This window comes from Dipteris shenzhenensis, chromosome 32 (assembly GCF_047967505.1).
Source record: "Dipteris shenzhenensis isolate YYH24624 ecotype China chromosome 32, Dip_SZ_1.0, whole genome shotgun sequence".
Taxonomy (NCBI): domain Eukaryota; kingdom Viridiplantae; phylum Streptophyta; class Polypodiopsida; order Gleicheniales; family Dipteridaceae; genus Dipteris; species Dipteris shenzhenensis.
Window position 1 is genome coordinate 22,627,859 of NC_141627.1, and position 25,572 is coordinate 22,653,430.

Here is a 25,572-nt window from a genome sequence, read left to right on the forward strand (position 1 = left end):
CGCAGTGACAGTTCTCATAGCTTCCAGTCCTACATAATAATAATCCTTCTGTCTCTATGGAAACTAAACATTGGCCTTGTGCTCCCGGTTCCTTGACTTTCTTGAACCCTTTCCTTTGATGCTCCATCTCCATATGTGTAGGGTCTAGGCATCAAGTAGGTCCATTCCAGTTAGGGGTTATGACATGGCTTCTTTGCTTCCATGCAGTCCTCTTTCACTAAGGTGGTGGATGGGGAGGTGCTATCCATGTCTATGATCTTCTTGTTTGCATCCTCAATTGCTTTTAGCAGCTGAGACATCGAAGGCATCGTGTGCATGTATCCGAAAAAGGAAAGACAGTAAGACACAATATAAGAACTTACTATTTTTTGTTTCTTCCTTGATGTTTAAAAAAAGATCAGCATCTACTTCCGATGTAGACAGATTTGTCAGTGAATGACGAAATCTCCAGATATGGACATTGCTCACAACTTCATTTATTTTACCAAACCTCCTGAAAGTGCATTGTACACAGTTTGCAATTGAAGATAGGAATAGGTGATGCACAGACTTGTTGCTGAACCTGCAAGCATGTCTATCTAAACAAATACGGACAATCATTGAGCCACATGCTTTTGCACACGCATTATGAGCCGCGAAATGTATGTTTGGCTTTTGCATTTGATGTGTAGATGGCATTCATGTCATGCTAGTTTTTGCTAAGGAATTGAAAGCGGTTTCATGGTGCTAGCGGAGATGTATTCATGTTATGAGATTCTTTGCGTGCTTGTGTAGATGTATTCATGTGATGAGATTATTTTCTATGACTTGAGTAACAAAACCTGTTGATGTATAGATTGCAGGAACATTCTAGGAAGCTCCATTGATGCGTTGCTTGGAGTTTATACAGAGGCTATGAGTGGTAACAAGCAATTTCAGCTTTTGGCTGATGATGAGTTACAAATTGTCGAAGGTTTGAGGTGAAAATCTCTTTGCATACATTGCAGTGTCTTTAAAAACTAAATCCCAGTCTTTTTAATGTTACTTTTGGTCTTAGAAAACGTAAGTATTTCAAACACAGATGCATGCACATGCATGACATATGGTGGGTGCATACATTAAATTACTTTCGTTCATACATTTATATTATTTATTTTTCAAGAAAAAAAGTATAAAAGTGGGGAAGATACCTAGAGCAAAGTCTCACCGCTGTGTTTAAAGGGGAGACTAAATCAATTATTTCCAAGGCATGAGTGAGCCAAAAACAACATTGATACTCCATCTCTAGTGGTGGCTTTGCATGGTGTATATGATGTCCAATTAGATGTGGGACTTGATTTTGTTGCAGGTGATACTTCAAATCATAACTAAGGGGAAACACGGTTTGGAGGCCGCTTTTTGGGTTTCGGGGCTGTCCAGAAACAAAAGCGGCGTTTCTGTGGGTAACATTCCCCAAGGGGGAAATGGCATGGGGAAATGTTTCCCCACCTTGCGAAGCATTTCCCCAAGGGGAACGCGTTGTTTCCCTTTGCTTTACTTCACATTTGTACTATGCTTTATGTTTAACTTACAAGTAGGCTGTATGCCATAGCATTCTGAATGTAATCTCAAATTTAAGTACTATTTATGAATTCTGAATGGTCAATGGTGCCTCCTTTTCTAGACTATAAGAACCCCTTGCTGATGTGGTGTTTTCCCATTTCGGCCCTTCCAAAAAATCCTGAAACGTTTTTGTTCTTTGGTCCTATTCCGTTTCCCCTATATATGCTTCAAATGGTCTCGTATAATGAGCCACCTAGGCATGACTCTAGCTTTTTGTTGGAATATGGAGCTAGATTTAGATATTTTCGTATATAAATGGAGACTCTCGTAAGAAGAGTTGCAAATTGGATTCTTCTTGTTTTTGCTTCCTAATATGCAGCCCGCCAAAAAGCGTCCTATGAGCCCTTAAAGTAAAAGCTTCTAGTCGATCCTATTATCCCTTTTATTACTTTTTTTATTAATTCTTCTACTGAGTTGATGTTTCGGGGAGTGAAGGAGTCATCAGCATACGCTTCTGCAATCAGCGACAATGCACATGTATCTACTAAGTGATCCATGTATTAAAGCATTGGATGAGTAGCTATAGCATAAAACAATGGACTAAGAGCAGCAGCCTTCACGTAATGAACGAGAAAAGTGTCCATTTATCAGTAGCATCACCTGCTAGAATGCCAACGGCTTTACTATCTTTATACAACCTTTAAATGACATGTTGCATTTTCCTCCCAAAACCCAAAGATTGCATATTCTGTGAGATGAAATTTCATTGTACAGTATCAAATGCTTTAGCAATATCTACTTGCAATAAGAGAACATCCTGCTCAGTGTACTTTGCTTATCCAATCGCTATATAGGCATTGGCAATATTATGTGTAATATGTCTGTGGGGAATGAACCCATACTAGGTAGGGTGTAAACCCTTATGTAAGGAACCTTTGATATAGATGAGAGGTATGGGTGTGACGGGCCTTCATTTGCAAGTATGCAAAAAAGAACCCTACAGGAAGACCATCCCAACCTGGAGACTTCCATTTGCCACATAATTCTATTGCTCGGTGCCTCAAGATGCATGGCTTGTTTAGGAGACAATAGGACATACATGCTGTAAATACTCATGTCGTGCCGACAATACCTCATGTGAGTGGAAGTCCAAACTACTGAACAAAATGAGAGTCACAAACATGAGCAAGTTGCCCCCGTGAAGAAGTCCAGCAGCCATCATGTGTCAAAACTCAACCCTCTTAGCGCGTACATACTTTTTTTTTGGGGGTAAAAATCTATACTGCCTTATAATTAAAAAATCGGTTTAAAAAAAAAGGGAGTTTGAGCTAGAACATATCTTAAGATGTCAATATAAGACAAGTAAGTAGGATAATCAATATCCCAACCTTGCAGACAATCGAATAGTGATTGCCATAAGGAGGCCCGAAAGAAGAGACCGGTCACCAAAGACCCAATGGTTTCGATCCAATAGTGCCCAATAACGAACCTAAGAGAAGAAGAGATCATACCCTTGTCTAATAGGATGAACCCCAAACAACTAGAAGCACATGCCAAAGCAAGAGATAGAAAAGCGTGCATGTAGAAGTTGCTGTAGAACAACTAAAAATCGCGAGAGTTCACGGAATGCCAAAAGAGGTGAGGCATAGTCTCGTGCGGGGACAAAGATTGTCCACAACGAGCAGGTGCAACATGACGATGTGCCAAGGGTGAGAACTCCAAAGTATAACTTGCGATAAGAAAATCTGTTGCCAAAATGGAAGTTTACAAGCCCAAATATATCCAATCTTTTTCTCCACCATCTCGGAGTACGAGTGAAAGGCCAGCTATGATATGAATGAGCCGAAATCCAAGGAGGGATCAAAATTTTATAGAAGCTTGCAACCATAACAACAGCTAACAACAACGAATGACAAGCAGGATCATCCGAAATAAGAGAAATATGACAGTATATCTGCATCATCTAGCACATGACCCACAAGGGATAATCCTTTAGACTAAGCCAGTGGGAGTCTTTCATGGCTAAAGGTTTGGAAACACTTTCGGCCAATGGAGACACTCTGCATGCAAAAAAATGTCTTGTAGTGCACCCAGACTTTCCATTTAAGCACATGACAGTGTCTGGTCCTGGAGATGAGACCACAAAACAGATTACAAATGGTGGGAAAGTAAATGTTTCCAGTCAGAAAGCGTACGAGTAACAAAAGGGCAACCCTTGACCTTGCCATCCATAAGCCCGAGCAGAAAATCCCATTGAGTGGGGCGAGTGACCAAAGGCATTTGTCGATAAATGTGAAATCAAATTGTACACCCACGGCTGGTCATGTTGCAAAATTGATACATCATTTTTCCCTTATGTGCTAAAATATGCATGTGAATATTAAAAATATTCAATCCCCCATGCTTTTTTGGCCTAGCACAGATGATTTATTGAGAGTAATATGGAAGCTTTTCGTCCATGATGCCATAACAGTGGACATGAACGAATTGAAATCTTGCTTAGTGTATGTCGTCAAAGGCAAATAAAACTGCACATAGGCAACACAAATCGATTGCATGATGCGAAATCGGAATGCCCACAACTTTACTATCTTCATATAACCAGTAAATGACATGCTTCATTGTTTTGCCAAATCCCAATGATTGCATTAGTTTGTGAAATGAAGTCCTCCTGTTCAATGTATTTGGCATATTTGATCCCCACACAAGCATTGGAAATATTATCTGTGATGTGTTTGTGCAGAATGAACCCATACTCAGCAGAGTGTATCCCCTAATGCGCGCGTGCGGACACTATTTGGTGAAATCCATTGAAGATTATATTACAATGCGCTTGCGGACACACACACACACACACTTTTTTTTTTTGAAAATTCTTTTGCATTATATTACAAGGCACTATCCCAAAAAGGGTGGAAAAGTGCCCAAATACATCAAGAGATGATTTCAAGAAATGAGAAGTATATATCATAGTCTATGTATTGAGTTTGCAGACAATCATAAACGGATTGCTGCAAAGAGTGCCTAAAAAAAGAGAAAAGTGAAAATGTTGGATCACCAAAGACTCTACGATTTCTGTCCTTCCATAGAGTCGAGAGTGCCCAATAGCGAACCCAAGTGAAAAATAGATCAAACTCGTGTCTAGGTGGGTGAATCCCAAAAAGCCAGAAAGATTTTCAAAAAGTAGCTTTCGGAAATCTAGTTCTCAAACGCTGCCTAAGGAATCCCAGAAACTCAGGAGTATGGGAGCAATGCCAAAGAAGATGAGGCACACACTCCCATGGAGCCAAACATCTGCGACAAGTAGCCGGAGTGATATTCCTGCGTGCGAGATGTAAGCGCCTTATATAAAGAGGAGAGAATAATATGTGATAGTTGAGATGATTCAATTAACCAAGGTGATGATCTTCAACACTTCTAGACCCGCTATGCACCGAGAGCAGTTCCTCCTCTTTGGCGACCCTGTTGAGATAGTTGACTCTTACACATACTTGGGTGTTGTCTTCTCAGGCCCGATCTTCACGATGCGCCCGGCCATGCTGGCCAGGATCACCCGGGGATACGCCGCTCTTGCCAGGCTGGAGCGACAGTGCTACCACTCCCACTTCCAGGACCCGCGGACCAAGTCTCTCCTTTTTTATTCTTTGGTCCCGCCCAGCAGGCATGTACGGTAGCGCTTGGTGGGGAGTCCACCTTTCAGACACAGAGTGGGCTCGAGTTGAGCGCCTACAGATACTGATGTTTGCTCGGATGATCCATAGCAAACCATCGGTACCACACCAGATCATTCTAGCAGAGTTCGGCGCCTCACCCCTACAGCTTGATGCGGCTTTTCAGGCTATCACCTATCTCCACAGAGTCAGGGATTTTGGCTCCTCCGCTGACGGTCGCCTCCGCCTACCTTGGTTAGCCCTATCCTCCTCTATGGCCTTATCCGTTGATGGGGACCAGCGATGCTGGTATAGTCATCTTTCCAGTTGGTTCACCCGACTGGGCCTCGACTTAGACCGGTTGCCTCCTTTTCAGTACAGCCTCGACGCTCCACCATCTCCCCTCTCCCCCACTGACCAGGAGGTCAACCGGCTCATTCGAACGGATCTACTCCAGCTCCACACCTGGCGGACATGGTTTCTTCACTCCGAGCTTCCTGTGAAGCTCAACTTCTACCGCCGACACTGCCTCCAGATCTCACAGGAGGGCTTCATCACACCTCCGGGTCACACACAGCTTCATCTACCACATGCGCTCCGGATCTCCCTCGGTCAGTTTAGGGTCTCGTCACACCAATTACGGATCGAGAGCGGACGCGCAGAGGGTATCCCACGAGAGGACCGCCTTTGCCCACTTTGCGACTTGCAGGAGATCGAGTCGGAGGAGCACTTTGCTTTCAGATGTCCTATCTATTATGCCATTCGAGGCCGATACCACTGCCTCTTCCGCAACGGATTCGGCTCCCTCCCACACATGCTGCAGTTCCCGGATCAGCGATGCCTAGCCGCTTTCTTACATGAGATGACTCGCCACCGAGATACCTCTCTCCAACCCAATGCATAGGTATCTACATGGTATGTATATCTACCTCTTAAGGCTACTTCTTGTAGCTTAGTGCAAGCCACTATTTCCATCCATGCTCTTCCTCTTTCATGCGAACCCTCTGCGAACTCTCTTAGCAAAGTCGGCATCTGTCTCCAAAGATTGCTTCTTCATATTCTTGAATGCCTTTCGACTCTCTAAGAAGTCCATGGCCATCCCCCAGTCTATGATGCCTACTCGGCATCTAGACTTTTCAACAAAATCCAATAAGATGTTACTTGGGTACAGGTCTATGTGCATCCACCTTCCTGCGTGCAACTTTTCCCGAACCATCCACAAGTGCATGGATGATATGGAGGAGATTATCACAAAAGACATTTATTCGAGTAATATCTTCCTTCTCCAATGTATCTTTGTTTTCCCCACTCGCTGCGCGAGCACTGACCTCGCCATCTAACACTGATGCATAGATCTTGGACATTACATGTCCAACCATGATGGTCCTTTAATTCCCTGGATCCATGGGATCTCCTGCTTTGTGGATGGGTGTGATAGTGTTCAGGGTCCAGCAGGCTCTGGGAAACCCGTGGCAGACAGCTTCATGAACAGCGTTGCCAGGATGGGGGCTAGAGTTTTGATGCCATAGGCAACAAACTCTGTGCATAGGCCCTCATGATCCTTAGCTCGACCGTTATGAAGCTTATGCGCTGCGTGGGTGACTCCTTGGGTTGTGAAGAGGATACAAGAATTGGGGCAGGGGGTGGATGAGAGGTCGGGAGGAGGCTGATCAGGGATATCATAGAGTGTGCGTGCGTAGGTGTGCCAGAGGGAAGTGTCCGTGAGGGGGGAGGGGGATTGGCGTTCTAGGAATTTCCTCCAGAAATCCTTGGAGTTGCTACTAAACAGAATGTTCAGTAGCGTATCCTCATTCTGGCGCAGGAAGGCTAGCTTCTTGCGACGGACTAGTTGACGATAATCCCTGGTGAGACGTGGGTTGGCCCTAGCGTTTCGCTGGGTCGTGAGTTGGAGTGTGCGGCGTAATGCTTTGCACTCGTCATCATACCAACTGTTGCAAGGGGTGGAGCCAGCGGGTGGAGGGCGGGTGGACCGAGTAGTGGAAGGAAAGATGTGGCGGGCTGCATTGTGAAGGGAGTGGGTGATAAGGGTGGCTCGGTGATCTAGAGAGGGTATGGCGTCTATGTGTCTGAGGAGGGAGGCTAGGTGGGCTGAGTAATCAGGTGAGAGGTTATGATCGAAGTGTATATCATGATATGTAGTGTAGTGCGGGGTGTGGCTGGGAGGGGCTCGGGATGCAAGTATATGGAAGAACAGGTAAGTGTGATCGGCTCCTGGGGGTAAGGGTGCAGTGCGGAAGTGAGTGATCTGTGGGGCTAAAGCAGGAGATCCCAGAATGTAGTCGACGACACTGGCTCCTCCGCCATGTGGGAAACATGTGAAACCAGAGGAGGCAGGCCACCGGTCTAGTCCATTGTAGATGACCAGATCATGTATACGTCCAAGGTCCAAAAGAGCCTGCCCATACCCAGTAACGGGAGCGTGACTGTCAACCGAGGAGCAGGGGAAGCCCGAGTCCTCTTTGCCCATCTCAGGTAATAGGACCGGATCTGAGTGGAAGTCCAGGAGTGATGTCTGACGTGCACCTGTGCTTGCGTTGAAATCCCCAACTAGGAGGACCTCTCCGCGTCTGGAGAACTCCACAATGTCTGAGTAGAGATCTAGATAGGGGGATACCCCCGTATCCTCACGAAGCATCCGTGCGAAATGTGACGTCTCAGGAGCAAAGTAGCAGATTGCAATAAAGAGGTCGCGTGTGGAGGGGCGTCGGAATCGGAGCCATAGGTAACGGGCATGGACATCCCGTCTAACCACGGATGTCAAGCTCGTGAGTGCTGAACGAAGGAGTACTGCAACTCTGCCTGACCCTCGGACCCCCCCAGTATATCTGGTCTCCTCACGGAATACTGACTCGCAGGTATAGCCACTGACCGAGGGGAGAGGGCGCTCGGGGCTCTCATGTGTCTGTGTATAGAAAACGATGCCGCGTCGAGTGTATGACTCTGAGAAGTTCCCAGGGTCAGACCATAGGGTACCATTACAGTTCCATATGGTGCATGCCAAGGGTACTGTGTGCTGAGTCTGAATCTCATAGACCATGTCTCCCTATTTGGGGGGGGAGTCTGCTACTGTGTCTGGAGTACCTGGTGGGGGTCGGCAGCGGGGGCCAACTAATAGGCGGCCATCTCGGATGACAACCCACTTCCCCTCCTAACGGGCTACATCTCGCTGCTGAAGCAGGGTGCGCCACTCTTCCACCTGCATAGGTGTGAGATCCTCATCCATGAAGATAGTAGGGTGGTCCCGTAGTGTAGCACGCTGCCTGAGTGCTGCAAGTCGAGCTTGAATATCCCTGAATCGGATGATGAGTGGCTGTGGGTGCGTGGGGTCCCGTCCTGTGCGGCATGCATGCTCGATCCCATGCTCGACGAGCTCGAGGGTAGAGGTCACAAAAGCAGTCGCGTCCGCTAAGGGGGTGAGTGAATCTGCGCGGGCGATACCTCGTACTCGGATGTTGAGAGCCTTACTGGCCCTCTGTTCCTGCTCGGCAATGGTGGCTGAGACTGCTACTTTGGGTGCCCGTCTCGCAACGTCCACCCATCTGGTAGTCTCTGCAATAGTAGTCTGGATAGTAGCAATCCGCTCCTCCACCTCTGGTGTAGTGCGCGGGGCCGGTGTGACTGTAGCAGTCTGAGAGACAACCTCCTGACGGAGGTGAGTGATCTCCTGGCGCACGCTCTGAATAAGCTGGTCTTGTGCTACGATATGATCCCGTAGTCGATGTAGCTCCGTAAAGATGTAATGTATCGTCTCAGGTGGGACATGGCGTATGGCTGTGGGGGCGTGGGCGATAGGCTGGCTGTATATGGCAGAGGAGTGGAGAAAGGCTGCTGGGTGAGGGGAAGGGGGGACATAAGAGTGGTGGAGACAGGAGGGAGCTGTGTGGGGGGTGAGGAACTGTGACCCTCTCCTGTGGGGGGCAGGCTGAGTGGTACAGTGGTGGGGGAGGCAGTGGTTGGAGTAGAGATGATGGCTGCGGGAGAAAGAACTGCATTGGTGTCCATTGCAACCGATGTTTTCAGGGCTGGTTGGCTGTCAATTGCTAATCCACTCCTGGAGATGCGCTTAGTGATCTCTCCCACAATTGGCTTCGGAGACTGTTTGGGTTTGTGGGCCATTGTAGGACTTGTTCAAGTGCACGATTTCCAGGGGAGGCAGATCTTGTTCAGCATTGCTGTAGGGGTGCGCAGGCCTGCGCAAGGCCAGTGGCAAGCCAAGGCTTGCAGCAGACAAGGGCCCTCAGACCATGGGGAGGCTGCGGGAGGGGGTGGGGCAGAGGCTGGGGGGGGGGGGGGTGGTGCAGAGGCTGCGGGAGGGGGGGGGGAGAGTAGAGCTACGGGAGGGGGGCAGAGTAAAGCTACAAGAGAGGGGGGGCACACTAGAACTACGGGAGGGGGGGGGCACAGTGTGGCTGAGTGGCGGGGAGGGGGAGGGCTGCGTGGTGGGGAGGGGCTGAGTGGCTGGGAGGGGGAGGGCTGAGCGGCGGGGAGGGGGAGGGCTACGTGGAGGGGGGGCTGAGCGGCGGGGAGGGGGAGGGCTGCATGGCGGGGAGGGGCTGAGTGGCGGGGAGGGGGATAGCTGAGCGGCGGGGAGGGGCAGGGCTACGTGGAGGGGGGGGGGGCTGAGTGGCGAGGAGGGGAGGGTTGCGTGGCGGGGAGGGGCTGAGTGGCGGGGAGGGGGGGCTGAGCGGCGGTGAGGGGGGGGGCTGCGCGGCGGGGAGGGGGGGCTGAGCGATGGAGAGGGGGGCTGAGCGATGGAGAGGGGGAGGGGGCTGCCGACGGGGAGGGGGGGCTGAGAGCGACGGGGAGGGGGAGGGGGCTGAGAGCGACGGGGAGGGGGAGGGGGCTGAGCGACGGAGAGGGGGAGGGGGCTGAGAGTGACGGGGAGGGGGGGGCTGCGAGCGATGGGGAGGGGGGGGCTGAGCGACGGAGAGGGGGAGGGGGCTGCGAGCGACGGGGAGGGGGGGGGCTGAGAGCGACGGGGAGGGGGGGCTGCGAGCGACGGGGAGGGGGGGGGGGCTGAGCGACAGAGAGGGGGAGGGGGCTGCGAGCGACGAGGAGGGGGGGCTGCGAGGGGGCTGAGCGACGGGGAGGGGGGGGGCTGAGAGCGACGGGGAGGGGGACCGTGAAGGTCTATGAGACTAAAGATAACTGATACAATGAGCATAACAGTGGCGGTCTCAAAACGGGCCAGCCAACCATTTCTACAAAAAGAGGTTATGAAGGACGGTGTGTCTAGTCCTGATACAAAAAATATGTGCCTACCTCCAGATGATACCTCACGGGCCTATGGGACAAACACACACCAAAAGTTGAACACCAAAACGTTAGTTATAGACTGAGATTCTCTTATGAGTGTATATAGCACTCACAAAGTTATTATAGGTTAACAACAGTCTATACAATCTACTACCAACGATAATCGGCCTATATTACATCTGTTTAAGATTGAGAGTCTTTAGGCTTGGATTTGAAGTCTCTTATAAGTGCTTTTCCATCTTTGTAAACAGCCCATTTTCCTTCCTTTCAAGCATCCTTCACTTTAGCCAATTCAGTGGCCTTCATTTTGAGCTGAGTTGGGGTGAGCTCCTCCGCTATCCATATTTTAGTGCCTTTCAGCTTATTGGTTTGCTTAAGAATCTTGCTTCTTTTTATCTTGTTCTAGAAGCATACTTTGGCTCGTGTCCCCTCCTATAAGACAACTATTACATCTTCAGCATCCCATTCTAGTTGTGGGGTTCTTTCCATGATATTTTCCAGTGTTTCCTTTTGAGTTCCTTCAAACCAGCCCTCTTTAGCCCCCCTATGCGTACGAGTCGTGTATTAGCCACCCTCTTTTCCTGTTCTTGTACTTCTTCATACACATTCCATGTGTTAACTTTAGTGTCCAGTGTTGCCGTAGTTTCCTGTTTTACTGATTGGAGCTGACTTGTGACCAGGTCGAGAGAGAGAAGAAGAAGAAGTAGAAGAATATATTATCGTCCTCTGAAGACCAAAAAATCGGCCTATGGGACCTGAGCAATACAAAATCCTCGTACACAAAGACTCCTCCCTTGGAGGGGAGGGTATTAAGAGAAACTACCTTTATGTCTTAGGTGAGAGAGAGAGAGAGAGAGAGAGTCTCTTAACGTCCCACGGGAGACCAAAGGTCTATGGGACAATAAAAAACCATCCAGTACAATAGCTTAGGGAGGGCAGATGGCAGCTCCCAAGGAGTGCATAAAGCAACTCCAATTATTTAGAGTACCTAAATTCTATCCTAACCTATATATAATTGGCCGTACATAATTTTAAGACTGAGAGTCTTCTGGTTTTTATTTGATTTCCTTAATGAGGGCTATTCCTCCGCGGTACACTGCCCACCTTTCATCCTTCCTGGCAGCCTTAACTTTGGCTAACTCCATTGCTTTATCCTTCAATTAAGCTCTTGTAAGTGCCTTAGCTATCCATAGCTTAGTTCCTTTCAGCTTGTAGGATTGTCGTAGGATCTGAGTCTTAAATCTCGTGAGTTAAGTGTAATAATAGCATGGCCTTTACGATGACTAATACAGACTGCTGAAGCTTCACCTTCATCCTCAGAGTGATCAGGCTTGTCATCCTCATCTGCTGTTTAGTCAATGTTAGGCATTGGTGCTTTAACATGTGCCAAAGTATCATTGAATGAATCCTCCTCATTGTACCATCCATTTGGGAGTCCCCCAATCTTGATTTTAAATTCATTATCCCGTCTGATTGTATGTTCCTTAATCTCTTCTTGGATATCATATTTATTGACCTTTGGTCCAAACTCCACAATTACCTCTTTCTTCGCTGTCTCCATTTCAGTCTGAACCAGATCCTTGACTATGTAGAGTAACCGGGGGGGTAGGTGGGGAATCCTCGTAAGACTTTATAGCCTCATTAATTACCTCTAGCTTGCCGGGTCCTTCAAGAACCTGGATTCTAGCTATAGCATTTGCCAGTTGTGTCCTCAGCTCTCTCACCTGATCTTGTAAGAACAAAATATGTTCATAATATTTTATAATGGGGCGGCCGAAAAGACCTCCTCTCTCAAATATATGTGCATAAGGAGAGGGTTTTTGAGCTACAACTGTGGCATATTTGGCCCCGCTGGAAGGAGCTGTTGGAGTTGATGGGTTTTTTGAGGAAGAGGAGGGGGAAGAGAGGTTGGGCCATTCTTGACTGGCCATGTCTCCTGCAACCCCTTGCTGAGCTAAACCCCCATCTGGGCTAGGGGTTTCAGCCTAGCTTGGGGTTAGGTGACGAAGCAGAGGTTGCTGCTGTCTGGCGCTGCTGATGGACGACGGGCTAATGAGCTAACAGGATGGTGACGATTTGTTGACGAAACTTGCGCTGCTGCTGTTGATGGGCTGGTGGCTGTGGCCCGTAATGGGCTAATGAGCTAATGGGCTGGTGAACTGTAAGGGGCTAATGGGCTAATGAAGGGCTAACGAACGCACGGCCGAACACAGGAACGGAGGGCTGACGGATGAACCAGCGACGGAGGGCTGAGCAACATAGATCAGCAAGCGACGGAGAGAGAGGAATTCCTCAGTGCTTTACCAATCCGAGGCCAAACTTAGCGGACTTGATTCATCTCCTAGTGGTCAAGTTTTGCCGGTGTGGTAGGTCTTAGTCAACCACAAAGGAGACTTGCGTGTGGTGACAGGTGCTTACAAATGTAACAAGTGGTGGCTGAAGATGTGACCAGTGGTGATGGCCTCTACAGGGATAGATGCGACAAACCATGCCATGTATCAAGTAGGGCTGGTGTAATGGTACCCTGTGTGATGCCATGTATTAAATAGTGCCACTTGTTAGATGTTGATTTTGCCACCTATCACATGCCACGTGTTATGTAGGTTCCATGTACCCTGTGTCACACAACATCATCTGTTGGGTTTTATTTGTCATGTGCCACTTGTAATGTTCAAAGGAGAATGCTGTTAGTTCTTTGGGGTCCCAAATGCAATGAATTGTTGAAGGCCTTGGAAACACTTTTAAGTGTTCATTGCATCTTCAATTTGATCTTTGATTTAGTTTAGATAGCCTTGTCTTGTATTATGTTAGTACTGAAGATGCAACTTAGTTGATCTCCGATTTAGTTAGCTTCATGTCATATTCTGTTAGTACTGAAGATATGATGTAGTTTTGGTTGTTTTTGGATTCGCTGTCTGTGGATAAGAGTCAAGAGCTTGAAAGCAGATTTGAAGATCCCCCCACTCCCCCCTTACCGTACCTCTTGTTCTACCTGGGCTGGAGGGGAGAGTAATACTTTCGTAAAAGATAGAAAAATAATAAATATAATAGAACTGCTCGATTGCCTGCCCTTTCTCTCTTCATTCTCCTAGTTTACACAGCCATTTTATTGATGATTAAATCGATGTGCTATGGTTTATGCATTTTACAGTATGGTGGTTAGTGCTCTTCCACTTGGTCAGATCCCTCAGGTGCTGGAAGCGCTATGTCTACCATTGGCTACATCACTGCAGGTGTGCTTGTCTTTGTGTGTTTTTGTTTGTGATATCTTGACTCTAGTGTTGGTCAGTTACATTTATTCTTTGTTCTTAACACCAACTTTTGAACCTTTCAGCAAGTGGTGACAGAGGCTCAGCAAACTGATTCATTTCAGCATGTGAGCTCCAGTCAATATACTGTTCCCATTGATCGTCTGGCCAATATATTCAGGTAAGGCTTTTAAAACTCATGATTTACTACAGGTTCCGGAACAAGGGTGTAAGGCTAAAGGGAAATTTGTTTGCAGATATGTTAACCAGGCTGAACCTCTTGCAAATGCATTTAGAAACCTGTGGCCTCTTCTGAAGATGGTTTTTATTCAGTAAGTATCTCAAAAGCTTGTGTTCAATAATTTGTGTAAATAGAGAACGCAGGAATGAAAGCTTGATGATGAGATGTGTGTGGTATCCAATCCTGTGGTATTGCTAACCTTTGGGGGACTCAGAATAAGTGGTACATGTATTTCTTCATGTCCAAATTCGATAAGGGTCAAGTACTCTGATCTTTGTGTTTACCGAAGCTGGATCTTGATCACTAGAAAATGACATTAGACACGACAGATAAAGATCCGATGGTCCTTGGTCTTGACCTTTCGAGAGTCACATGTCAGGCATATTCTTTGATTTATAGGGGTAATCCTCTAATGTGCCTTGATCCTTGATTTGTCTGATGAGACTCTGAAGGTGGTGCTCAGTGCGTATGACAAGTGAATCTGAATTTATCTGGGTTTCTGGATAATGGGATCCTCTGTAGAGTGAAGAAATAGACCTCTGTAGAACTTACACATTGTAGGAAGCGTGGTGGAAGGACCAAGCAAGTTTGAACATATGGAGATACAATGCCAGGATCCGGCAGAGTGGGTTGAGAGAAAACAACTATTGTATTTTAAGAAACTCAACGACAAGAACATGTGCTGCTGCAAAACACACAAATTCTGACCTCATCTGGTAACCTTTATGAACAGCAGTGAAGACAGTCACACAGGCTGGAATATATCTTCACTGTAAATGTTTACCATAACTCTGCCTGATGACATCTGCTTTGAGTGTGTGCACCTACCACACAAAGGAGTGTTCAGTTTGGAGCAATCTTTCCCCCCCCCCCCCCCCCCCCCCCCAAGAAAGAGCAAGAGTATGAAAAACCTGCAAGAGCAAGCTCAAATCATGCAATGCACGAGGAAAACTCCTCATAAAGAGGTGGAAAACAACGAAGGTTGAGGCTCAAAATGCCATCTCAACCCTGATGTAGACTTGGTGTCTATTGTCATAAACTTGTAGGCATGAGATGGACCAGGACTAGAAGTTTCATGAATATGAGGTGTGATGATATTTGTAATGATATCATTCAATGCACAAATATTCTCTTATTTGCTAGTAAGGACCTGAAATTCAAAACAATGTGTGTATACAGTGACTAGCTAGTTTATGGGGTGGAAACCTTATCTACACTGGGATTCTAGAGCTCCTGAGTTTTAAAAATGGAAGTCTCTGGTTTGAATAGTTTTCTGAGGGCTAACAAGCTTGGGCATTTATTCAATGCTCCTTGCTTAGTGTTCTCAAATGGCATGCATGATAGATAGAATTATCCATAATGGGACTTATTGAATTTGTAAATAATTCTCAAATGAAACTGTGATAATAGTAGAATTTATTTTACCTCTCAATTTTGTTAATTAGGTAAACCAAGCCACATAGGACACAAATGTAGCAAAAGATGTGTTTGGCTAAGTCATGTCATTCATTTGAGGACAACAATGCATGCGTCCTTAAGGTATAGAATGTTGACCAGAAAAAATGTTTATTGCTCTGAGTAAATAGAGACGAGGCTTGTACCTTATTTTTTGCCTTTGTTCTGCTATGCAGGAGAGGTGCAGACATGAGAACAATGGAGCGGCTCTGTCGCCTCTGTAAATATACTGTAAGATTCATATGTCCTAACAGTTACTATTATTGGATGATATTGGAAAATTAACTTACAGAATGATTTAATGTAGGTTGAACTATTATAATCAAGCTGAATGAAGGACTCTTTAAAGGAATAAGGAACTGCTGCCCAACCTTTCATTTCTTGATTTTGTACAGACTATGCGCTTTAAGGCTGGTGAGGCTGCTGACGTACCAAAGTCTTGACCACTGTTGTTTTCTTGATTGATGAGCAACTAGCTCTTGATGCAACAAAATGACTGCATGATCTGCATTAGAAATATGTCCATCCCTGCACCATGCTGGCAGTAGCATTTATAGTTTGCGAGATGCTCGAGTATTTAAAAACATCAAAAAGTTGTCATAGAAGCCCATCCTTTTTTTGAATGCAATGACTTTGCTAGAATACTTGAAGGTTGTGGAAGTTTTGTCTTGAAAACCTGTTGACGCTCCAGTTTGTTCACTCTCGACATGTGCAGTGCTTGGGCAAAGATGCTCGCTCTTGCAATCCTTTAGAATGTGCTCAAGGTGACGAAATAGTGGCCAACATTGAACACACGGAGTTCGGGGATAGCTATTGAAGGGGGATCCGTATGGTGACGGGAGAACCGAGTCAACAAAACTTAGGCATTAATAGTATACATAGTGGACAACACTTAATTGAAAAATAGGTAAACAGAATCAATTCATATTGTTGTAAACTGTATGTATAACCAAACCGCCTCGGCTTGCACTGAACACTTGGTATTCAGCTTTCTAACCTAGCAAGTTCAGGTGAGAGGGAGAGTGTGCTCGTGCTGTCACCTTCTCTGCCCTTCTCCTTGTTACAAAGCCTTTTCTAGGCTAGCAAAACCGCCTTCTAAAAGATGGTGCGCTCGGCTCGCTACATCGCTGCTCGCCATTGGACGATCACCCTAAATTATCTGCTTCACCAAATGCTGCTATTGGTGCTCGTGATTCAGAAAACTAAGCCGCACGGCTTGCAGCTGCTCTTTCTAGCAAATGTGGCACTCGGTACTGCCTGCAGGAACCACACTCGCTCCTCTGGTAAGTTCTTTGTTGGCCTTAAGCCGAGGGCCAACATTTTGCCTCGGCTAATCTTCAACCGGATCCTCACAGTTATGGACTGGCAGGTACCAGCCGTTACTCTTATGCTGAGGCTTACGGGTTGAAGTCTCGGGGGCCTCATGTAGGATTGCTGCGTCGTCGTGGAGGCGTAGCAAAGTACCCTGTTGTAGATGATGATCCAGATTCATCTGGTGTGGGAGCTCGAGGAGATGAAGTTGGAGGGGTTGGGTCGGAAGGGCCAAACCTTCGTGGTTGTTGGTAGGGAGGCCACGGTTATACAGAGCTGATATCAGTGGTGGCTTATCTGGGTGGGTTAGCCAATTAACTTGGTGACGGGGCTCTCCAATGGATTGGAGATACCCTACGCGGTTTCAAAATGACATGGGAACATGTGTGACTCGCTCGTGCTACTTCATGAGGGGATTCTTGCATAAATCGTGGATATTATTCCGCATTGTTGCCGCCTCGTTAGTATGGCTACTTGTAAAATCTGCCCATAGTAGGATCATGGATGGTAGTTCGGGCATAGAGGGCTTAGGGAGTTGGTGGATGTGGGCAGCGATCAGACTCGATTTGCCTTCCACGCTCGCGGTATCAGACGGGTAAATCTTCTTGGCCTGGTACTCGGTGTAGAACTTCAGGTATTGGCACACATTAGGGAGATCTTGCCTTGGCAAAATGGGCTCTGCATCAAAAACCTACTCTGATGTCTTAGTCCCCACCTCTAGAGTCGTGCTTATGTGGTGGTTGTCTTTGGGGCAGCTTCTGTGCGGATGAGAGATTGAAGTTGGGCGTGGTTCTCCAAATTCCCTTTTAACCGAGCATTCTCCTCCCTTTGGCTCTCAGCTTATTCAACTACATGTCGGAGCGTGATGTTTTCTTCCTGTAACACGTCGACCTGTGCTTGTGTAGTTTGGAATGCCTTGGGATTGATCCTTGTGTTTTGCACCTTCTCCAACGTATCGTGAAATTGCAGGCTGGTTGTTGTGAGGTTAATTTTGCAAGGCCTTGCGAGATTGAGGTTGAGGCTGCCTGGTAATCTGTCTACCTTGCACTTGAGGTAACCGTACTCCGTTTGTAGCTCGGTGTGAGTCTGACCCAGCATGGAATAGCTTTTGACTAACTCATCATACACCACCTTCTTGCTGTCGACCTATTCTTGTAAGTTGTTGCGTTCGGCGGTAAGGTTTGCCGGTGCCTGCCTTAGTCCCACTATTTTCTCTTCCAAGAACGGAGCTAGCTCCTCCCTATACTACGCTTGAAGAAACATGTTATGGTCTAGGACTTGGGGAGGGAGCCACTGGTTGGCGAGATAGTCCAGAGCTTGGGCACCGTGTACCATATTCTCCCTTAAGATTTGCCACTGTGACTCGGTGGGGTTCTGATCCTGGTGATCGTCTTGCATTAGCATGGGGTCGAGGGAGAACGGCTCAAGTGGGAGTAAGCCTCGTAAAGTGGCGGGAGGCATAGGGAGAGTGATGGCACTAGTTAAAGCATCCGTTATTACTCCACCTGTTTTTTGCTTGGGTTATCGTTGTTGCTCGGCCTGTGTCTCTTGTGGTTGCTCGGCGTCGGCCTTGTCTGCCCCCTTGGTAGAATCTGTCCTTGTTGCCAACTGCTCTTGGGAGATGCACTTGCCGCTGTTCCCCTCCGTCATTCCCCTCATTCTCTTGGTCATTGCGGTCATCTTCCGAGTGCTGCTCATCATCTTCGGCTCCCAGCATGCCAACTCCACTGGACACGGGAATTGTGTTCGGCTATTGTACTTCAGACTAGGAACAATAAATTCTAAGGGAACAACCGCTTCCAATCCAAAGGCCATACAGAAGTGAGTTAGATTTGTAGTGACTTTGTAAGCAGCTGGGTAAGCCCAAAGTGCTGCATGAAGTTTAGTATCCCAATTAGTCTTATGTGACCGCATTGTTTTAGTGAGAATCAGCTTGAGTGTCTTATTAGTTGATTCGGCTTCGCCATCAACACGAGCATAGTAATTGGTCCAAACTGTATGCATGATCTTGACTTCAATCTTCAGCAACTGCATAACTTCATTGAAAATATGTGAGCCTTAATCAGTGACAAGCTGTATGGGGCATCCATATCTGCACATAATGTTTTCAAAAACAAACTTGGTAGTGCTTCGAGCCGAGTTATCTTGGAGTGCCTTAGCTTAAGCCCACTTAGTAGCATAGTTAGTAGCCACAATAATATATTTTATTCTGTGTGAACCTGGCAGGTTTGATGGGGCCAACGAAATCAAGGCCCCATCTTTGGAATGCTTCCCAAGGGCGAATAGGTTGCAATGGCATAGACTGATTTGGCAATAATCATCCAGTGCGCTGATAGACATCACACTGCATACACCTAGTTTGAGCATCCTTAAATAAAGTTTCCCACCATAAACATGTATGCAACACGTTCCTTGTAGTTAACTCCCCTTGGAAATATCCACCTGAAGGACTCGAGTGAGGTTCTTGCAGAATTATTGCTCACTTGTGTGGCAAAACCCAGCGTCGAAGAACACCATCGACACACTAACAATAAAGGTGTCCATCAATTAAAGTGAATTTCCAAGCCTTTAAGGCTAATTGCCCGCGCTTGTCACGAGGCATTGTATCAGAAAATGTGTCTTTAGACAAATAATGCATCAACTCGGCATATGCGTGCTCACAGTAATCAACTGCAAAGAGCTCGGCATCCGGAAGCATAGTTACCAGGGAATGGCGTTCCGACATACGGAACGTCTGGATCATCGTTCTAGGAACTGAAACAACCCCGAAACGTTTCCCTTTTTTTCCATTGAAAGTTTCAAATTGGTATTGTAGAGCTTATATAGAGAGTTAAAAGCTATAAGCTTCTTTCATTTTCTAACATAGTTTTATGTCATATGATGATGTGTCGTGTATGACGTGGCGTTTCGGTTCTCGTTCCCCCTTCCCAGAACGTTCTCGTTTTGACACCCAAATTCTGGAAGGTTCCCATTCCCTGGTATCTTTCGGGATAGGTAGACTGGACAAACAGTCAGCTTCTATATGAGTTTTCGCGGGCTCGCCAATAATCTTAAAATGGAAGTTCTGGAGAAGGATCATCTTGTTAGATATCAATGCTCCACTCTCGTGTAACTACGCGGGAACCAGCTAACTCTACTTGTAAGCCCCCCATATGAGGAGAATGCATTTGAGTAGCTTGGTTATACGGTAGGTCCTGGTTTGGACATTAGATGGGGGCCATGTGTGGCCTGATGCCTAGACGGCTTCAGATAGAGTTGGCACACTGCCAACTAGGCTACATGCAAGTGCGGGAAGGCATCCCATGACTGACCGCACTGAGGGTAGACGGAGCATTTCCCGGGGCAGCCCACTCTTGGGTTGGGGGGCTCGTTTGGAGCCCCAGATGATCCCAGATGGCTCTGGGCCGAACAGTGACCGTGGGTCAGTTGCTCTATTTTGCGCCACGGTTCTATCGTGTGGTCGGTGGCCTATTTCGGTTCGACCTCCAGTCGACCGTTTTGGGCGGACTGGGTCGGTCTCCCAATTGGGTCTAACCGACTATGACTAGTGGCTATATAAGAGCAAGCCCGTGAAGCCCATATTCATCACTGGCTACAGCAACCTTGATTCCTTAGCATCTAGCCTCCGTCCTCTACTGTTTTCAGCACGCCATCGAAGCTTCTCACACAGGAGGGCACTGCTGGGAGGTAGCGCAATCTATTGTATCAGTTTTACAGTAATCAAATTTTTGATTCTTCATACTATGAGCTTTTCTCTCTTGCATACGAGATCCTGTTATGTGTTGAGCACAGACGTATTCTTTTCTTACGTGGTATCAGAGCTTGGGCTCTAGTAAGAAGATTTGGTAGTATGTTTCTGTTTACGAGCAGATTGTGAGAGATGGCCCAGCCTGTAAGACTGCGAATCCCACCGTTCGGCGAAAGCGGAAATTTGACAGCACTAACTATCCACTCTGGAAGTTCAAGATGAAGACCATCCTAAGCGCATACGAGCTTTGGGATACTGCTACTTTTTTTTTTTTTCCGAAAAAACAATGCTAATTATATTACTTCGAGAACAAAATACAAGAGGTCAGCTTATAGCTGACGGGCTGCGTTCACAAACCGGACGAAGCCCTAAAAGGTAGCATAATAAATCATACTCTCACGGAGGGATATGCTGAGTGTGAATGAACAGCCATCGGGGTGGTGAGTAGTGCCACCGAAGGCCCTGCGTAGTCTGCTCGAAGAAGAGGCTCTGTGTGTCCCAAGCTTGGAGGAAGCGTCTCCCCTTCTCCTGACCAGCCCGGGAGTCTCCCTGAATCTGGTTCCACTGGCCTCTGAGGGTATGAATAGTCTCACTCCAAATCTCCGCCATGATCTGGGCAGTCGATAAGGAAGTGCCACCGAGGATCTGCGCGCAGCGCGAGGTCCAGATGTGCCATCCTGTAATGCTGCTGATAATCTCCCAGACTGGCTGCCTCTCCCGAACTCCTGTATCAGCCTCTGCTAGGTGCTGTGGGATACCCTCGAGCGGCCCCCACGTCCCCTGTGTGATAAGGAAGGTGGGGTCCTGCTGGCATGCCTCGAACAAGTGATGAAGACCAGGTGCGGTGCTGCACCAACAGAACGCGCCCCAAGTGATCACTCCTAGCTCTGGTGCTGCGCGGGTAAGAAGCCCGAAGGTCCACCTCCACACTTCCTGGGCGCGCGTGCAGCTCCACAGGCAGTGTTTTGGTGACTCCTCGTCCGCATGGCAAATCTGACAACAACCGTCCTGGCCTATCTGCCTCAACCAGCTCCCCACTGGAAGACCTTTGTGGGCAAGAAGCCACAGGAAGTATGAGATCTTCCGCGGCCGCCAGCTCTCCCACAAGGCCTTCCAGAATGCCTGCAAAAAGAACCTGGAAATACCCTGTGCGTACCAGCTAGGTCGCTGGGTGGGGGGGCGGCTCTGCATCCTCCCGAGAACTCGCCTGCCCAGAGTCGTGCTGTAAGCGAAGAAGGAAGTCGGCCCCTGTCCTGTCACAATCTCTGGCCACCACCACTCTCCTGGGTCCCACTCAAGCTCTGACAAGGCCCGCCCCTCCCATAGCCAAAGACGCCAAAGCTGCAACTGGTCCTGCTCGATGCTAGGGTCGGTACGCCAGACCTTCCCCAGAAGGCCTACGACCCTAACCCTCTGCCACGGGAGTAGGGGGTCGATGAGCGCATCCTCTCTCCTGAGTCGTCCATCCCCTGAAACCGCGAAGAAGGCGATAGAGGAGTCATCCAAACGTCCTGCGACCACCAGTGGGATGCCACGGGGGGTGAACTGTCCCAGCCAACGGGTGTCTCCAGGCATGAGGACCTGAGGCTCAGGTGGAGCCAACCAAGCGGCTGGGATCGCTCCGTCAATCTCCGTGCGTCTCGCCTGGACTCCACGTGCACCTCCAGCTGCGACTGCAAGATCGGTCATCTGCAGATGTCTGTACGTATCCCTCCAAACTCGAAGGGACCGGGCTGGCCCCCTCATCCAGCCGTCCCACCTGATATGTGATCTCTCCCCCAACTGAAGGCCCTCGGCGTCTCTGACCTGCACATTCCAGACGAGCGGCTGGCGATCGATCTCCTCTTGACAGCTGGGCTGGGACTGTATGAGACTGAGACAAAGCCGCCTCCAAACCATGAGGAGGCTACGAACGAGTGGAGAACGGGGCTGAGTGAGCGGGGCAGAAGTGAAGATCCACCTGAGGGATGGTGGCCACTCTCCACCTCGGCGCGGGACACAAGAGCCTATTCCCTGCTGAAGTAACATCTTCCACGTCTGCCCCCCCGGGGTCAAACCGCGGATGACAAGCTTGCCTAACAAGGCCTGACTCTGAAGCTCTGGATCGATAACCCCCAGGCCACCCTCAGCCTGCGGAAGAATGACTGTCTGCCAAGCAACCCTGGCTCTGGTATCTCTAAGACCATCCTCCCCAGACCAAAGGAAGTTCCGAACCAACCTCCTGAGCTGTGCCACGCTGGATCTCGAGAAGCACCAGCATGAAGCCACATACCAAGCCGTGGCTAGAAGGACCTGGTTAACTACCAGGGCATGACCTGCAAGAGACAGCTTAGCAGTACTCCAGAAAGCCAGCTTCCGTCGGATGGAGTCTAGCACCGGGAGAAACTGCTGAGCTGGCGTGATGTCTAGGCCAACCTGGAAGCCAAGGTATCTAGCTGTCTGTCCTCGTGGAATCCATCTGAAACCCAGAAATCGTCCCCACTGAGAACACGCCCCAGGGTCTGTGAGAAAACCAACTGACTTGTTCCAGTTGATTTCCGCACCAGCGGCCGAACAGAAGACCTCCAAGGCCATCTGCACCCTCTCTAGCATCCTCTCATCATCCTGGACATAAAGGGCTGTATCATCTGCGTACTCCGAGTCCAGAAGCTCCGTGTCCTCCCGAAGTGGAAGGCGAACCCCCCGGATCCCGGTAGACCTCGCCCGGAGGTAGTAAGTCATGGCCTCGGCGAAGAAAAGAAACAGGTAAGGAGCAAGGGTCAGCAATTTCTGGAGTTTTCAGTTCATACTGCCTTTCTTGGAGTGTTTTGCAGCACTTTTGGCAGATTCTGGAGAGTTTTTGATGCTTGGACAGATTTCTGACAGTGCAAGTACAGAAATCTGAGTTGCATTTACAGCCGGTGCTTGGCTGTGTTTTTTGGGAGTTGTGCATTTCATTCCCAGTAAGGGAATTCAGTTTTGTATCTGCTTAAATCTCTTTCTCAGATATGGCCCAACAAAATCAGAATGACTTCCAGTTCGGTGGTCTTTCACAGGAAGACAAGTTGGATGGTACCAACTACTCCCTCTGGAGTTTTATGGTACGCAATATTCTGATTTCTCGCAATTTATGGGATTATGTGAATGGGGGTGAGATCCGACCAGCAGATATGGCACCTAATACCCCTCCTCAGCAAGGAGGTGGAAGAGGTCGTGCACAGGGGGCAGTTGCAGAACAAGTTGTTTGTGCAGCTATAGCCACTACTCCAGATCAGAAGAGATGGGATTCACGAGATGCCTTAGCTTTGTCATGCATCTCAGTCGGAAGGATTGATATATCTCTCTACATCCGGTAGGGAATGACATCCTGGTAGCAGTCGGCAATGATGCAAAATGTTCAGCAAAAGAAAAAGGTACGATTGCTCTAAAGTCAGATGGAGTTGTAAAACAGTTGTCCGATGTTCTTTATGTGCCAGATATCAAGAGGAACTTGTTGTCCGTTTCTGCGATCATGGATCGGGATCTCAAAGTTCAATTCGATAAGAATGGCGCACAGATTTTGGATCTTCAAGGGAAGGTCATCGGTAAAGGTACACGGCGCAATAACATCTATGAACTCTTAGCTTTCAGTGCTCGAGCCGATGTGCAGCACTAAGCTGTAGCATGAGAGGTTTGATAATCTAAATCTTAGTTCTTTAAAGGAGATGCATAAAAGTGGAATGATTGCAGACCTGTTAGAAATTACAGATCTGCCCAATGTATGTGAAGCTTGCATGATGGGCAAGTAGCATCGGGAGTTCTTTTCTAAAGAGGCCAGCAGGGAAAAGGTTCCTCTAGAGCTCGTTCACACGGACCTCTGCGGAAAGATGGAGACGGAAGCTTTGGGTGGTTCCTACTACTTCATGACGCTGATCGACGACTACAGTAGAAGGATATGGATATACTTCTTGAAGACTAAAGATGAGGCTTTTAGTAAGTTCAAAGAATGGCATGTAATGGTCGAGAGAGAAATGGGGAGGAAGATGAAGAAGTTGAGATCAGACAGAGGAGGTGAGTTCATATCAAGTGAATTTGAAAGTTAATGTAAAAGTCACGGGATCAAGAGGGAGAAATCCCCGCCACATACACCACAGCAAAATGGAGTAGTAGAGCGCAACATGCGCGTCATTTGGGAAATGGACAGGAGTATGATGAAAGGGAAATATTTGCCAAAGACTTTCTAGGCTGAAGCATGTAACACGGCAGTTTATATTCTGAATCGTAGCTACACGAAGGCTGTGAACGGGATGACTCCACTGCAGGCCTTTTCTGGTAAGAAACCTTCAGCTACACATTTCAGAGTTTTTGGATGTAACTGTTTTGTGCATGTCCTTGATGCTAACAGGACCAAATGGGAACCGAAGAGCCGGAAGCGTATTTTGTTGGGCTACAGTGAAGAGGCGAAGGGTTACCGTCTTTATAATCCTGTTACCAAGAAGGTAATAGTAAGTCGTGATGTGGTTTTCTCAGAACAGCCGCATCAATTGGAGGAGGATGCTTCCTTCCCAGACAACCAGGACCAGGATATCCATCCAGTACAACCACCAACCGCAGACCGAGCTCCCCCAACGATGCTTGGGAGGATTCAAGATAAAGAAGAGGAAGAAGAGCCTGCAGAACCAGAACGGCAACAGCCATTCCCGAAGTGGGTAAAGTAGCTTTTGGACGTCAAAGAATCTCCAGCCATTGAGGAGGAACCATCCGAACACCGCCGGTCTAAGAGATTAGAGGAGCAAAGAAGAGCGCAGGAACACTTGGTCAACTAGGCTTCGATGACAGAGGTGATTCGTGCTGAAGAACCCAAGTGTCTTGAAGAAGCACATGGTGATGATAGGTGGATGGAGGCTATGCAGTCGGAGTATGGCTCCATAATGAAGAACAACACTTGGGACCTTGTGGATCGACCACCAAAATGCAAGGTAATTGGCACCAAGTGGGTGTACAAGACCAAGTATAAGTTCGATGGCACGTTGGATAAGTACAAGACTCGGCTCGTGGCAAAAGGATTCGCACAGGTACATGGTTTTGATTATCAGGATACCTTTGCTCCCACAGTTCGACTAACCACCACAATTCGCAGTATTTTGGCTTTAGCAGCATAGG

General features: G+C 47.9%; 1 protein-coding gene across 4 annotated transcripts in view; it reads left to right on the plus strand.

Annotated features, from left to right (window-relative positions):
• Positions 1–25,572, plus strand: part of MOS14 (ARM repeat superfamily protein) — a 180,671-nt gene that overhangs the window by 125,598 nt on the left and 29,501 nt on the right. For all 4 annotated transcript variants that reach the window (XM_087370765.1, XM_087370766.1, XM_087370769.1 and 1 more), the window contains 5 exons: positions 836–959; positions 13,600–13,681; positions 13,783–13,877; positions 13,954–14,028; positions 15,569–15,623. In XM_087370765.1, the coding sequence (XP_087226891.1) occupies positions 836–959; positions 13,600–13,681; positions 13,783–13,877; positions 13,954–14,028; positions 15,569–15,623 (431 nt within the window). The remainder of the gene's footprint in view (positions 1–835; positions 960–13,599; positions 13,682–13,782; positions 13,878–13,953; positions 14,029–15,568; positions 15,624–25,572) is intronic.